General features: G+C 39.3%; 1 protein-coding gene across 4 annotated transcripts in view; it reads left to right on the top strand.

The window, feature by feature from the left end:
• The first annotated feature begins 2,468 nt into the window (after window positions 1-2,468).
• l3mbtl4 (L3MBTL histone methyl-lysine binding protein 4) overlaps window positions 2,469-15,521 on the top strand; it is a 38,063-nt gene continuing 25,010 nt past the window's right edge. For all 4 annotated transcript variants that reach the window (XM_078162902.1, XM_078162901.1, XM_078162900.1 and 1 more), the window contains exons 1-2: window positions 2,469-2,920; window positions 11,408-11,462. Coding sequence is in view for 3 of the 4 variants with exons in the window: in XM_078162901.1 (XP_078019027.1) it covers window positions 11,435-11,462 (28 nt within the window). In the remaining variant the exon portion in view is untranslated. The remainder of the gene's footprint in view (window positions 2,921-11,407; window positions 11,463-15,521) is intronic.

Here is a 15,521-nt window from a genome sequence, read left to right as displayed (position 1 = left end):
GACTAATGATGGCAGCAGCAGCAGGAGGCATCTGGCAGGACCACGGCAGCAGCACAACCACACACGTCACGCTGTCCAGGCACCGCTGTGATATGAGTTAATCTGAGAGACAGTGGAGCACAAAGGCTCCGGAGAAGAAGCCGAGTTAGTGACATCCAGAATGGCCGAGTTAGCAAGATGCAGTAATAGAATACGAGAGAGAGAGAGAGAGAGAGAGAGAGAGACAGAGAGAGAGAGAGAGAGAGAGAGAAGGAGAGAAGGTGCCCGGTGTATTATAGGGGGGTCCTCCGGCAGACTAGGCCTAAGTCAGCCTAACTAGGGGCTGGTACAGGGCAAGCCTGAGCCAGCCCTAACTATAAGCTTTATCAAAGAGGAAAGTCTTAAGTCTAGTCTTAAATGTGGAGACGGTGTCTGCCTCCCGGACCGTAACAGGAAGATGATTCCACAGGAGAGGAGCCTGATAGCTGAAGGCTCTGGCTCCTGATCTACTTTTGGAGACTTTAGGGACCACGAGTAACCCTGCGTTCTCAGAGCGCAGTGTTCTGGTGGGATAATATGGCACTATGAGCTCTCTAAGATATGACGGAGCTTGACCATTTAGAGCTTTATAAGTTAACAGTAGGATTTTAAATTCAATTCTGGATTTTACAGGGAGCCAGTGCAGAGAAGCTAAAACAGGAGAAATATGATCTAGTTTCTTAGTTCCTGTTAGTACACGTGCTGCTGCATTCTGAATTAGCTGGAGAGTTTTTAAGGACTTACTAGAGCTACCTGATAATAGAGAGTTACAGTAATCCAGCCTTGAGGTAACAAAAGCGTGGACCAATTTTTCTGCATCTTTTCGGGTCAGGATAGGCCTAATTTTCACAATATTACGCAGATGAAAAAATGCAGTCCGTGAGGTTTGTTTTAAATGAGAATTAAAAGACAAATCTTGATCAAATATTACTCCGAGGTTTCTTACGGTAGTGCTAGAGGCCAGAGCAATGCCATCTAGAGAAACTATGTCATCAGATAAAGAGTCTCTGAGTTGTTTGGGGCCAAGAACAATAACTTCAGTTTTGTCTGAATTTAACATCAGGAAATTGGTGCTCATCCAAGTTTTTATGTCTTTAAGGCAGTTATGGAGTTTAGTTAATTGATTACTTTCTTCTGGCTTCATAGATAAATACAACTGTGTATCATCTGCATAACAATGGAAATTTATAGAGTGATTTCTAATGATGTTGCCTAAAGGAAGCATATATAGAGTAAATAGGATTGGTCTGAGTACAGAACCTTGCGGAACTCCAAAACAAACTTTGGTACGTAAGGATGACTCATTATGAACGTCAACAAACTGAAAACGATCAGATAAATAAGATTTAAACCAGCTTAGTGCAGAACCTTTTAGGCCAATTAAGTGATCCAGTCTCTGCAGTAGAATTTGATGGTCAATTGTGTCAAACGCCGCACTAAGATCTAATAAAACAAGTACAGAGACGAGTCCTTTGTCTGAAGCAATTTTCCCACTTTTTTCCCATTGTCCAATTCGATGATTTGAGAGGGGGGCCTTCTGTGGTGGTCACGACAACAAGTGTACAGTTTAGGGTTGGGATCTGGATCCGGTTCTTTTTTGGAACAGGGTCCAAAGATCCAGTTCCGGAACCGGTTCCATCACATTTGGAGTAACGGTTCCTGCAAAAGGTTCCTAGATTGTAAAGAAAAACCGTCACATGCATTTCCATTAGAGCACGGCACGGGCCGCATATTCTCGGCGGGAGGTCCCAGGCTTCTAGCGAGAGGAGAGGGAGAAATATAACAAAATAAGATAAAATAGGAAAAAACCTGTCTCCCTCTTTTATTTAATTTTCAGCGTTTAATCAAGGCGGAGGCGGGCGATGGGAGTTCCGAGACTTCCAGTGAGGGGAGCGGTAGAAAGTGTGTTATGTTCAGGTGTTGTCACGTAAATAACAGTACCCAAGCATGAATGCATTTAAGTATTTTTTATTACATTGCTGTGGTTAATTTGAGGTAATAGTGTTACTGTAGAAATCAGAGAATCACTCTTTGTTGTTATATATTGTCAGGGAGATGATACAAGCTCTAAATCTGAAATACACACCACACACAAATGTGTATTTTCATCTAATTGTACTGTCCAACAGTTAGAATAAAGTTTTTGTATTTGTATGATTGCATTTGTGTTTATTATATACTTGTTTAAGTATAGCAAGTATAATGAATATAATGTAGGAATCGGTAAGAGGAATCAGTAAGGAACTGGAATCGTTAAAATCCTAACGAGTCCCAACCCTAGTACAGTTGGTAAACACTGGAGGAGAAACTCATGGTATGGCTCATGGATACTCAGAGCTATACGGCCTGATGATAGACAGCAGGTTGTCAAACTGCCCCTGAGTCGTCCTAAAATCTGCCTGTAAACGTCCATGATGGAGGAGAAGCTCCTGGACCAACTGGTGGTACTCCCCATGATCCAGCCTCTTTTTTAGTAGTCTTTTTCTTTTTTTTAGTCTCTGTGTGTCTGTGTGTGTGTTTGTGTGTGTGTGTCTGTGTGTGTGTCTGTGTGTCTGCGTGTGTCTGTGTGTGTATCTGTGAGTGTGTGTATCTGTATCTGTGTATGTGTGTGTGTATTGTGTGTGCGTGTGTGTGTGTGTGTGTGTATCTGTATCTGCGTGTGTCTGTGTGTGTGTGTGTGTATCTGTGTGTGTCTGTGTGTGTGTGTGTGTATCTGTGTGTGTCTGTGTGTGTGTGTGTGTGTATCTGCGTGTGTCTGTGTGTGTGTGTGTGTGTATCTGTGTGTGTCTCTCCCTGCCCTCACCCCCCTCCCTTTCTCCTGAGCGCATGCGCAGTTAGCTCCGCGCTTCCTTATTTCCGTGTTGTGTGGCTGTCAGCAGAGTGAGGCGGATCGTCAGACACGGTAGGTGCAGTTTAAACGCTCGGTACCGGTACCGGCTCCTCGGTCCTGTGTCCGTGTCTCTCCACGGTCCTCTGGTTCCTCTCAGCGGCTCTCTGCTGTTGCCGAGGCCGCTCACAGGAGCTCGGAGGCTGGCGGAGAGGGCCGCGGATCACCGCCGACTTTTCCTCCTTCAACCTGTCAGTTCACACACTTCCGCTCAGACCTTCACAATAAGAGCTTGTTTGGATTACTCACCTGCTGCGCTCATATAGTTACATTGTTCTTCACCTGCGTGTTACCTGATTGTTCACTGCGTGTATTGTGCATTATCCTGCACTGCATTCATGTACGCATTCAAAGTCTTGATACAGAATGTGGTGGATAATAAGTGATGAAAGTACTCAGCAGGTTCTGGTTGTTACAGCGAGCTGCATCGTGCCCAGCTGATCCACACGGTCATATGACATCACCACTGTGTCATACTGTGGTGATGAGCACAGCTGTGTGTGCAGTCAGTCCTCTGACTGCAGATGGGCTTTATTTTGAAGGGACATGTGTGGATTTCCTGTTTGTGTGTGTTTTAATGGAGCCGTTTCCTGCCACCATGAAGATGATGATGAGTGTTCAGTCAGTCTGATGGTTATTGATCTATGTATCGATTATGTTATTGATCCAGAAACATCATGTTTTAACTGAGATCATTCAAACCAGACTCACATCTGATGGGTACTACAGGTACTACTACACATTACTACTACAGGTACTACTACATATAACTACTACAGGTACTACTACACATTACTACTACAGGTACTACTACACATTACTACTACAGGTACTACTACATATAACTACTACAGGTACTACTACATATAACTACTACAGGTACTACTACACATTACTACTACAGGTACTACTACATATAACTACTACAGGTACTACTACATATTACTACTACAGGTTCTGCTACATATAACTACTACAGGTACTACTACATATAACTACTACAGGTACTACTACATATAACTACTACAGGTTCTGCTACATATAACTACTACAGGTACTACTACATATAACTACTACAGGTACTACTACACATTACTACTACAGGTTCTGCTACATATAACTACTACAGGTACTACTACATATAACTACTACAGGTACTACTACACATTACTACTACAGGTACTGCTACATATAACTACTACAGGTACTACTACACATTACTACTACAGGTTCTGCTACATATAACTACTACAGGTACTACTACACATTACTACTACAGGTTCTGCTACATATAACTACTACAGGTACTACTACACATTACTACTACAGGTACTACTACACATTACTACTACAGGTACTACTACATATAACTACTACAGGTACTACTACATATAACTACTACAGGTACTACTACATATAACTACTACAGGTACTACTACACATTACTACTACAGGTACTACTACACATTACTACTACAGGTACTACTACACATTACTACTACAGGTACTACTACATATAACTACTACAGGTACTACTACACATTACTACTACAGGTTCTGCTACATATAACTACTACAGGTACTACTACATATAACTACTACAGGTACTACTACACATTACTACTACAGGTACTGCTACATATAACTACTACAGGTACTACTACACATTACTACTACAGGTTCTGCTACATATAACTACTACAGGTACTACTACACATTACTACTACAGGTTCTGCTACATATAACTACTACAGGTACTACTACATATAACTACTACAGGTACTACTACATATAACTACTACAGGTACTACTACACATTACTACTACAGGTACTACTACATATAACTACTACAGGTACTACTACACATTACTACTACAGGTACTGCTACATATAACTACTACAGGTACTACTACACATTACTACTACAGGTTCTGCTACATATAACTACTACAGGTACTACTACACATTACTACTACAGGTTCTGCTACATATAACTACTACAGGTACTACTACATATAACTACTACAGGTACTACTACACATTACTACTACAGGTACTGCTACATATAACTACTACAGGTACTACTACACATTACTACTACAGGTTCTGCTACATATAACTACTACAGGTACTACTACATATAACTACTACAGGTACTACTACACATTACTACTACAGGTACTGCTACATATAACTACTACAGGTACTACTACACATTACTACTACAGGTTCTGCTACATATAACTACTACAGGTACTACTACACATTACTACTACAGGTTCTGCTACATATAACTACTACAGGTACTACTACACATTACTACTACAGGTTCTGCTACATATAACTACTACAGGTACTACTACATATAACTACTACAGGTACTACTACACATTACTACTACAGGTACTACTACATATAACTACTACAGGTACTACTACACATTACTACTACAGGTACTGCTACATATAACTACTACAGGTACTACTACACATTACTACTACAGGTACTACTACATATAACTACTACAGGTACTACTACACATTACTACTACAGGTTCTGCTACATATAACTACTACAGGTACTACTACATATAACTACTACAGGTACTACTACATATAACTACTACAGGTACTACTACACATTACTACTACAGGTACTACTACATATAACTACTACAGGTACTACTACACATTACTACTACAGGTTCTGCTACATATAACTACTACAGGTACTACTACATATAACTACTACAGGTACTACTACACATTACTACTACAGGTACTGCTACATATAACTACTACAGGTACTACTACACATTACTACTACAGGTTCTGCTACATATAACTACTACAGGTACTACTACACATTACTACTACAGGTACTGCTACATATAACTACTACAGGTACTACTACACATTACTACTACAGGTTCTGCTACATATAACTACTACAGGTACTACTACACATTACTACTACAGGTACTGCTACATATAACTACTACAGGTACTACTACACATTACTACTACAGGTACTACTACATATAACTACTACAGGTACTACTACACATTACTACTACAGGTTCTGCTACATATAACTACTACAGGTACTACTACATATAACTACTACAGGTACTACTACACATTACTACTACAGGTACTGCTACATATAACTACTACAGGTACTACTACACATTACTACTACAGGTACTACTACATATAACTACTACAGGTACTACTACACATTACTACTACAGGTTCTGCTACATATAACTACTACAGGTACTACTACATATAACTACTACAGGTACTACTACACATTACTACTACAGGTACTGCTACATATAACTACTACAGGTACTACTACACATTACTACTACAGGTACTACTACATATAACTACTACAGGTACTACTACACATTACTACTACAGGTACTACTACATATAACTACTACAGGTACTACTACACATTACTACTACAGGTTCTGCTACATATAACTACTACAGGTACTACTACATATAACTACTACAGGTACTACTACACATTACTACTACAGGTACTGCTACATATAACTACTACAGGTACTACTACACATTACTACTACAGGTTCTGCTACATATAACTACTACAGGTACTACTACACATTACTACTACAGGTTCTGCTACATATAACTACTACAGGTACTACTACACATTACTACTACAGGTACTACTACACATTACTACTTCAGGTACTACTACATATAACTACTACAGGTACTACTACATATAACTACTACAGGTACTACTACATATAACTACTACAGGTACTACTACACATTACTACTACAGGTACTACTACACATTACTACTACAGGTACTACTACATATAACTACTACAGGTACTACTACACATTACTACTACAGGTTCTGCTACATATAACTACTACAGGTACTACTACATATAACTACTACAGGTACTACTACACATTACTACTACAGGTACTGCTACATATAACTACTACAGGTACTACTACACATTACTACTACAGGTTCTGCTACATATAACTACTACAGGTACTACTACACATTACTACTACAGGTTCTGCTACATATAACTACTACAGGTACTACTACATATAACTACTACAGGTACTACTACACATTACTACTACAGGTACTACTACATATAACTACTACAGGTACTACTACACATTACTACTACAGGTACTGCTACATATAACTACTACAGGTACTACTACACATTACTACTACAGGTTCTGCTACATATAACTACTACAGGTACTACTACACATTACTACTACAGGTTCTGCTACATATAACTACTACAGGTACTACTACATATAACTACTACAGGTACTACTACACATTACTACTACAGGTACTGCTACATATAACTACTACAGGTACTACTACACATTACTACTACAGGTTCTGCTACATATAACTACTACAGGTACTACTACACATTACTACTACAGGTTCTGCTACATATAACTACTACAGGTACTACTACATATAACTACTACAGGTACTACTACACATTACTACTACAGGTACTACTACATATAACTACTACAGGTACTACTACAGGTTCTGCTACATATAACTACTACAGGTACTACTACATATAACTACTACAGGTACTACTACACATTACTACTACATATAACTACTACAGGTTCTGCTACATATAACTACTACAGGTACTACTACATATAACTACTACAGGTACTACTACACATTACTACTACAGGTACTGCTACATATAACTACTACATTACTACAGCTACTACTACAGGTACTACTACATATAACTACTACATTACTACAGCTACTACTACAGGTACTACTACATATTACTACTACACATTACTACTACAGGTACTGCTACATATTACTACTACAGCTACTTCAGGTACTACTACATATTACTACTACACATTATTACTACAGGTACTGCTACATATTACTACTACAGCTACTACAGCTACTACTACAGGTACTACTACATATTACTACTACACATTATTACTACAGGTACTGCTACATATTACTACTACAGCTACTACAGCTACTACTACAGGTACTACTACATATTACTACTACACATTATTACTACAGGTACTGCTACATATTACTACTACAGCTACTACAGCTACTACTACAGGTACTACTACATATTACTACTACACATTACTACTACAGGTACTGCTACATATTACTACTACAGCTACTTCAGGTACTACTACATATTACTACTACACATTATTACTACAGGTACTGCTACATATTACTACTACAGCTACTACAGCTACTACTACAGGTACTACTACATATTACTACTACACATTATTACTACAGGTACTGCTACATATTACTACTACAGCTACTACAGCTACTACTACAGGTACTACTACATATTACTACTACACATTATTACTACAGGTACTGCTACATATTACTACTACAGCTACTACAGCTACTACTACAGGTACTACTACATATTACTACTACAGCTACTACAGCTACTACTACAGGTACTACTACATATTACTACTACAGCTACTACAGCTACTACTACAGGTACTGCTACATATTACTACTACAGCTACTACAGCTACTACTACAGGTACTACTACATATTACTACTACACATTATTACTACAGGTACTGCTACATATTACTACTACAGCTACTACAGCTACTACTACAGGTACTACTACATATTACTACTACACATTATTACTACAGGTACTGCTACATATTACTACTACAGCTACTACAGCTACTACTACAGGTACTACTACATATTACTACTACAGCTACTACAGCTACTACTACAGGTACTGCTACATATTACTACTACAGGTACTACAGCTACTACTACAGGTACTGCTACATATTACTACTACAGCTACTACAGCTACTACTACAGGTACTACTACATATTACTACTACACATTACTACTACAGGTACTGCTACATATTACTACTACAGCTACTACAGCTACTACTACAGGTACTACTACATATTACTACTACACATTACTACTACAGGTACTGCTACATATTACTACTACAGCTACTACTACAGGTACTACTACATATTACTACTACACATTACTACTACAGGTACTGCTACATATTACTACTACAGCTACTACAGCTACTACTACAGGTACTACTACATATTACTACTACAGGTACTACTACATATTACTACTACAGCTACTACAGCTACTACTACAGGTACTACTACATATTACTACTACATATTACTACTACAGGTACTGCTACATATTACTACTACAGCTACTACAGCTACTACTACAGGTACTACTACATATTACTACTACAGGTACTGCTACATATTACTACTACAGCTACTACAGCTACTACTACAGGTACTGCTACATATTACTACTACAGCTACTACAGCTACTACTACAGGTACTACTACATATTACTACTACAGCTACTACAGCTACTACTACAGGTACTACTACATATTACTACTACAGGTACTGCTACATATTACTACTACAGCTACTACAGCTACTACTACAGGTACTACTACATATTACTACTACATATTACTACTACAGGTACTGCTACATATTACTACTACAGCTACTACAGCTACTACTACAGGTACTACTACATATTACTACTACAGGTACTACTACACATTACTACTACAGGTGCTGCTACATATTACTATTACAGCTACTACAGCTACTACTACACGTACTACTACATATTACTACTACATATTACTACTACAGGTACTGCTACATATTACTACTACAGCTACTACAGCTACTACTACAGGTACTACTACATATTACTACTAGATATTACTACTACAGGTACTGCTACATATTACTACTACAGCTACTACAGCTACTACTACAAGTACTACTACATATTACTACTACAGGTACTACTACACATTACTACTACAGGTACTGCTACATATTACTACTACAGCTACTACTACAGGTAGTACTACATATTACTACTACTACAGGTACTGCTACATATTACTACTACAGCTACTACAGCTACTACTACAGGTACTACTACATATTACTACTATATATTACTACTACAGGTACTGCTTCATATTACTACTACAGCTACTACAGCTACTACAGGTACTACTACATATTACTACTACATATTACTACTACAGGTACTGCTACATATTACTACTACAGCTACTACTACAGCTACTACTACATATTACTACTACAGCTACTACTACAGCTACTACTACATATTACTACTACAGCTACTACTATATATTACTACTACAGCTACTACTACAGGTAGTACTACATATTACTATTACAGCTACTACTACAGCTACTACATATTACTACTACAGGTACTACTACATATTACTATTACAGCTACTACTACAGCTACTACATATTACTACTACAGGTACTACTATATATTACTACTACAACTACTACAGCTACTACTACATATTACTACTACATATTACTACTACAGCTACTACTACAGCTACTACAGGTACTACTACATATTACTACTACAGGTACTACTACAGGTACTACTACAGGTACTACTACATATTACTACTACAGCTACTACTACATCTACTACAGCTACTACTACATATTACTACTACAGCTACTACAGGTACTTCTACATATTACTACTACAGCTACTACTACAGCTACTACAGCTACTACTACAGCTACTACATTTTACTACTACAGCTACGACTACAGCGACTACAGCAACTACTACAGGTACTACTACAGCTACTACTACAGGTACTACTACAGCTACTACATATTACTACTACAGCTACTACTACAGCTACTACATATTAGTACTACAGGTATTACTACAGGTACTACAGCTACTACAGGTACTACTACAGCTACTACATATTACTACTACAGGTACTACAGGTACTACATATTACTACTACAGGTACTACAGGTACTACATATTACTACTACAGGTACTACTATAGCTACTACATATTACTACTACAGGTACTACAGGTACTACATATTACTACTACAGGTACTACAGGTACTACATATTACTACTACAGGTACTACCACAGGTTACTACAGGTTACTTCAAGTATTGGTACGTTACTACATGTTACTACAGGTTATTACAAGTACTGGTACATGTTACTACAGGTTACTTCAGGGTACTACAAGTGCCAGTACATGGTATTACATGTTTCTACAGGTTACTTCAGGGTACTACATGTACTAATACATGTTACTACATGTACTAATACATGTTACTACATGTTACTACAGGTTACTTCTGGGTACTATATGTATTACTACATGTTATGACAGGTACTACTACATGTTACTACAGGTAGAACTACATGTTACTTCAGGTTACTACTCCATGTTACCACTACATGTTAATACAAGTACTACTACATGTACTGCATGTTACTACATGAGTCACTTCTGTATTTCCTGTCTCATCAGAAAAGAACCAAAGAAGAACAATAAAAAATGAAGAACAAAGTCAGCAGCACTCAAGGTAACACACACACGCACGCACACACACACACACACACACACACACGATGAAATCCTGTCCTCTGACTCTCATATTGTTATTTACATTCTCAAGGATTTTCTGCATTAGTTAGCACTTAGCTGCAGTAGTTAACAGTTAACAGCAGTAGTTAACAGTTAACAGCAGTAGTGAGCACTCAGCTGCAGTAGTTAACAGTTAACAGCAGTAGTTAGCACTTAGCTGCAGTAGTTAACGGTTAACAGCAGTAGTTAGCACTCAGCTGCAGTAGTTAGCACTTAGCTGCAGTAGTTAACGGTTAACAGCAGTAGTTAACAGTTAACAGCAGTAGTGAGCACTCAGCTGCAGTAGTTAACAGTTAACAGCAGTAGTTAGCACTCAGCTGCAGTAGTTAACAGTTAACAGCAGTAGTTAGCACTCAGCTGCAGTAGTGAGCACTTAGCTGCATTAGTTAGCACTCAGCTGCAGTAGTTAACCGTTAACAGCAGTAGTTAACAGTTAACAGCAGTAGTTAGCACTTAGCTGCAGTAGTTAACGGTTAACAGCAGTAGTGAGCACTCAGCTGCAGTAGTTAACGGTTAACAGCAGTAGTTAACAGTTAACAGCAGTAGTTAGCACTTAGCTGCAGTAGTTAACGGTTAACAGCAGTAGTTAACAGTTAACAGCAGTAGTTAGCACTTAGCTGCAGTAGTTAACAGTTAACAGCAGTAGTTAGCACTTAGCTGCAGTAGTTAGCACTTAGCTGCAGTAGTTAACGGTTAACAGCAGTAGTGAGCACTCAGCTGCAGTAGTTAACGGTTAACAGCAGTAGTTAACAGTTAACAGCAGTAGTTAGCACTTAGCTGCAGTAGTTAACAGTTAACAGCAGTAGTTAGCACTCAGCTGCAGTAGTTAACGGTTAACAGCAGTAGTTAACAGTTAACAGCAGTAGTTAGCACTTAGCTGCAGTAGTTAACGGTTAACAGCAGTAGTGAGCACTCAGCTGCAGTAGTTAACAGTTAACAGCAGTAGTTAACAGTTAACAGCAGTAGTTAGCACTTAGCTGCAGTAGTGAGCACTTAGCTGCATTAGTTAGCACTCAGCTGCAGTAGTTAACGGTTAACAGCAGTAGTTAGCACTTAGCTGCAGTAGTTAACGGTTAACAGCAGTAGTGAGCACTCAGCTGCAGTAGTTAACAGTTAACAGCAGTAGTTAACAGTTAACAGCAGTAGTTAGCACTCAGCTGCAGTAGTGAGCACTTAGCTGCATTAGTTAGCACTCAGCTGCAGTAGTTAACGGTTAACAGCAGTAGTTAACAGTTAACAGCAGTAGTGAGCACTCAGCTGCAGTAGTTAACAGTTAACAGCAGTAGTTAGCACTCAGCTGCAGTAGTGCGCACTTAGCTGCATTAGTTAGCACTCAGCTGCAGTAGTTAACGGTTAACAGCAGTAGTTAACAGTTAACAGCAGTAGTTAGCACTTAGCTGCAGTAGTTAACAGTTAACAGCAGTAGTTAGCACTCAGCTGCATTAGTTAGCACTCAGCTGCAGTAGTTAACGGTTAACAGCAGTAGTTAACAGTTAATAGCAGTAGTTAGCACTTAGCTGCAGTAGTTAACAGTTAACAGCAGTAGTTAGCACTCAGCTGCAGTAGTGAGCACTTAGCTGCATCAGTTAGCACTCAGCTGCAGTAGTTAACGGTTAACAGCAGTAGTTAACAGTTAAAAGCAGTAGTTAGCACTTAGCTGCAGTAGTTAACAGTTAACAGCAGTAGTTAGCACTCAGCTGCAGTAGTGAGCACTTAGCTGCATTAGTTAGCACTCAGCTGCAGTAGTGAGCACTTAGCTGCATTAGTTAGCACTCAGCTGCAGTAGTTAATGGTTAACAGCAGTAGTTAACAGTTAACAGCAGTAGTTAGCACTCAGCTGCAGTAGTTAACGGTTAACAGCAGTAGTTAACAGTTAACAGCAGTAGTTAGCACTTAGCTGCAGTAGTTAACAGTTAACAGCAGTAGTTAGCACTCAGCTGCATTAGTTAGCACTCAGCTGCAGTAGTTAACGGTTAACAGCAGTAGTTAACAGTTAACAGCAGTAGTTAGCACTTAGCTGCAGTAGTTAACAGTTAACAGCAGTAGTTAGCACTTAGCTGCAGTAGTTAGCACTCAGCTGCAGTAGTTAACGGTTAACAGCAGTAGTTAACAGTTAACAGCAGTAGTTAGCACTTAGCTGCAGTAGTTAACAGTTAACAGCAGTAGTTAGCACTCAGCTGCATTAGTTAGCACTCAGCTGCAGTAGTTAACAGTTAACAGCAGTAGTGAGCTCTTAGCTGCAGTAGTTAACCTACCCTTACAGTCACAGACTGATGCTGTGTTCCAATGGAACTCGTGACCTCGTAGTTACAACATGGTAAACATGATCAATCAATCAATTCAATTTTATTTATAAAGCCCAATATCACAAATCACAACCTGCCTCACAGGGCTTTACAGCATACGACATCCCTCTGTCCTTATGACCCTCACAGCTGATCAGGAAAAACTCCCCAAAAAAACCCTCTAACGGGGAAAAAAAACCGGTAGAAACCTCAGGAAGAGCAACTGAGGAGGGATCCCTCTTCCAGGACGGACAGACGTGCAATAGATGTCGTACAGAACAGATCAGCATAATAAATTAACAGTAATCCATATGACACAATGAGACAGAGAGAGAGAGAGAGAGAGAGAGACAGAGAGAGAGATGCAGGTAATAACAGTAGCTTACAACAACATTATTGAAAGTAATAATATTATAGTTATAGTTCTGGCTACTGTGGTACAATATGTTGAAAGTATGTATTAATATCTGGTAGTATACATGTGTGACAATAGTCATATGTGTATAATAACAGTAGAAGTATGACTAATGACTAATGATGGCAGCAGCAGCAGGAGGCATCTGGCAGGACCACGGCAGCAGCACAACCACACACGTCACGCTGTCCAGGCACCGCTGTGATATGAGTTAATCTGAGAGACAGTGGAGCACAAAGGCTCCGGAGAAGAAGCCGAGTTAGTGACATGCAGAATGGCCGAGTTAGTGACATCCAGAATGGCCGAGTTAGCAAGATGCAGTAATAGAATACGAGAGAGAGAGAGAGAGAGAGAGAGAGAGAGAAGGTGCCCAGTGTATTATAGGGGGGTCCTCCGGCAGACTAGGCCTAAGTCAGCCTAACTAGGGGCTGGTACAGGGCAAGCCTGAGCCAGCCCTAACTATAAGCTTTATCAAAGAGGAAAGTCTTAAGTCTAGTCTTAAATGTGGAGACGGTGTCTGCCTCCTGGACCGTAACAGGAAGATGATTCCACAGGAGAGGAGCCTGATAGCTGAAGGCTCTGGCTCCTGATCTACTTTTGGAGACTTTAGGGACCACGAGTAACCCTGCGTTCTCAGAGCGCAGCGTTCTGGTGGGATAATATGGCACTATGAGCTCTCTAAGATATGACGGAGCTTGACCATTTAGAGCTTTATAAGTTAACAGTAGGATTTTAAATTCAATTCTGGATTTTACAGGGAGCCAGTGCAGAGAAGCTAAAACAGGAGAAATATGATCTCGTTTCTTAGTTCCTGTTAGTACACGTGCTGCTGCATTCTGAATTAGCTGGAGAGTGATCACAACATGCTTAGTGTTGAAGTGGTGAGAGTGAGCGGGTCACATGATGCCAGTACAGGGCAGGTTTAGTGTCAGAGGAAAAAAACAAGGCTGTTGTGAACATCAACATTTTCCTTAAACATATTATAAAATCAGGGAGATCATGTCTGTGTGACTAACAGTACCATATATGAACTATTAGAGTCCACGGCAATGCCATCTCTAAAAATGTCAGTAAACACAGCACAACTGGTGAACTCAGAGCTTCCACAATATTTCCCCTCACGAGGTCGTAAAGACCTTGAGGAGTGTTCAAACTCTTCTTGTGATCATTTGAATGCAGTTCAAATAAACACAAGAAGTTTGTGCTCTAATAATAATAAAAAAAAAAGGGATCAGCACTCAGTGAATAATCCTCCTAAGCCCTACGATAAGCTATTATGGCAAGGCTTAACTATACA

Source organism: Epinephelus lanceolatus, chromosome 20 (assembly GCF_041903045.1).
Source record: "Epinephelus lanceolatus isolate andai-2023 chromosome 20, ASM4190304v1, whole genome shotgun sequence".
NCBI classification, from domain to species: domain Eukaryota; kingdom Metazoa; phylum Chordata; class Actinopteri; order Perciformes; family Serranidae; genus Epinephelus; species Epinephelus lanceolatus.
This window is presented reverse-complemented; position numbering and strand designations above follow the sequence as displayed.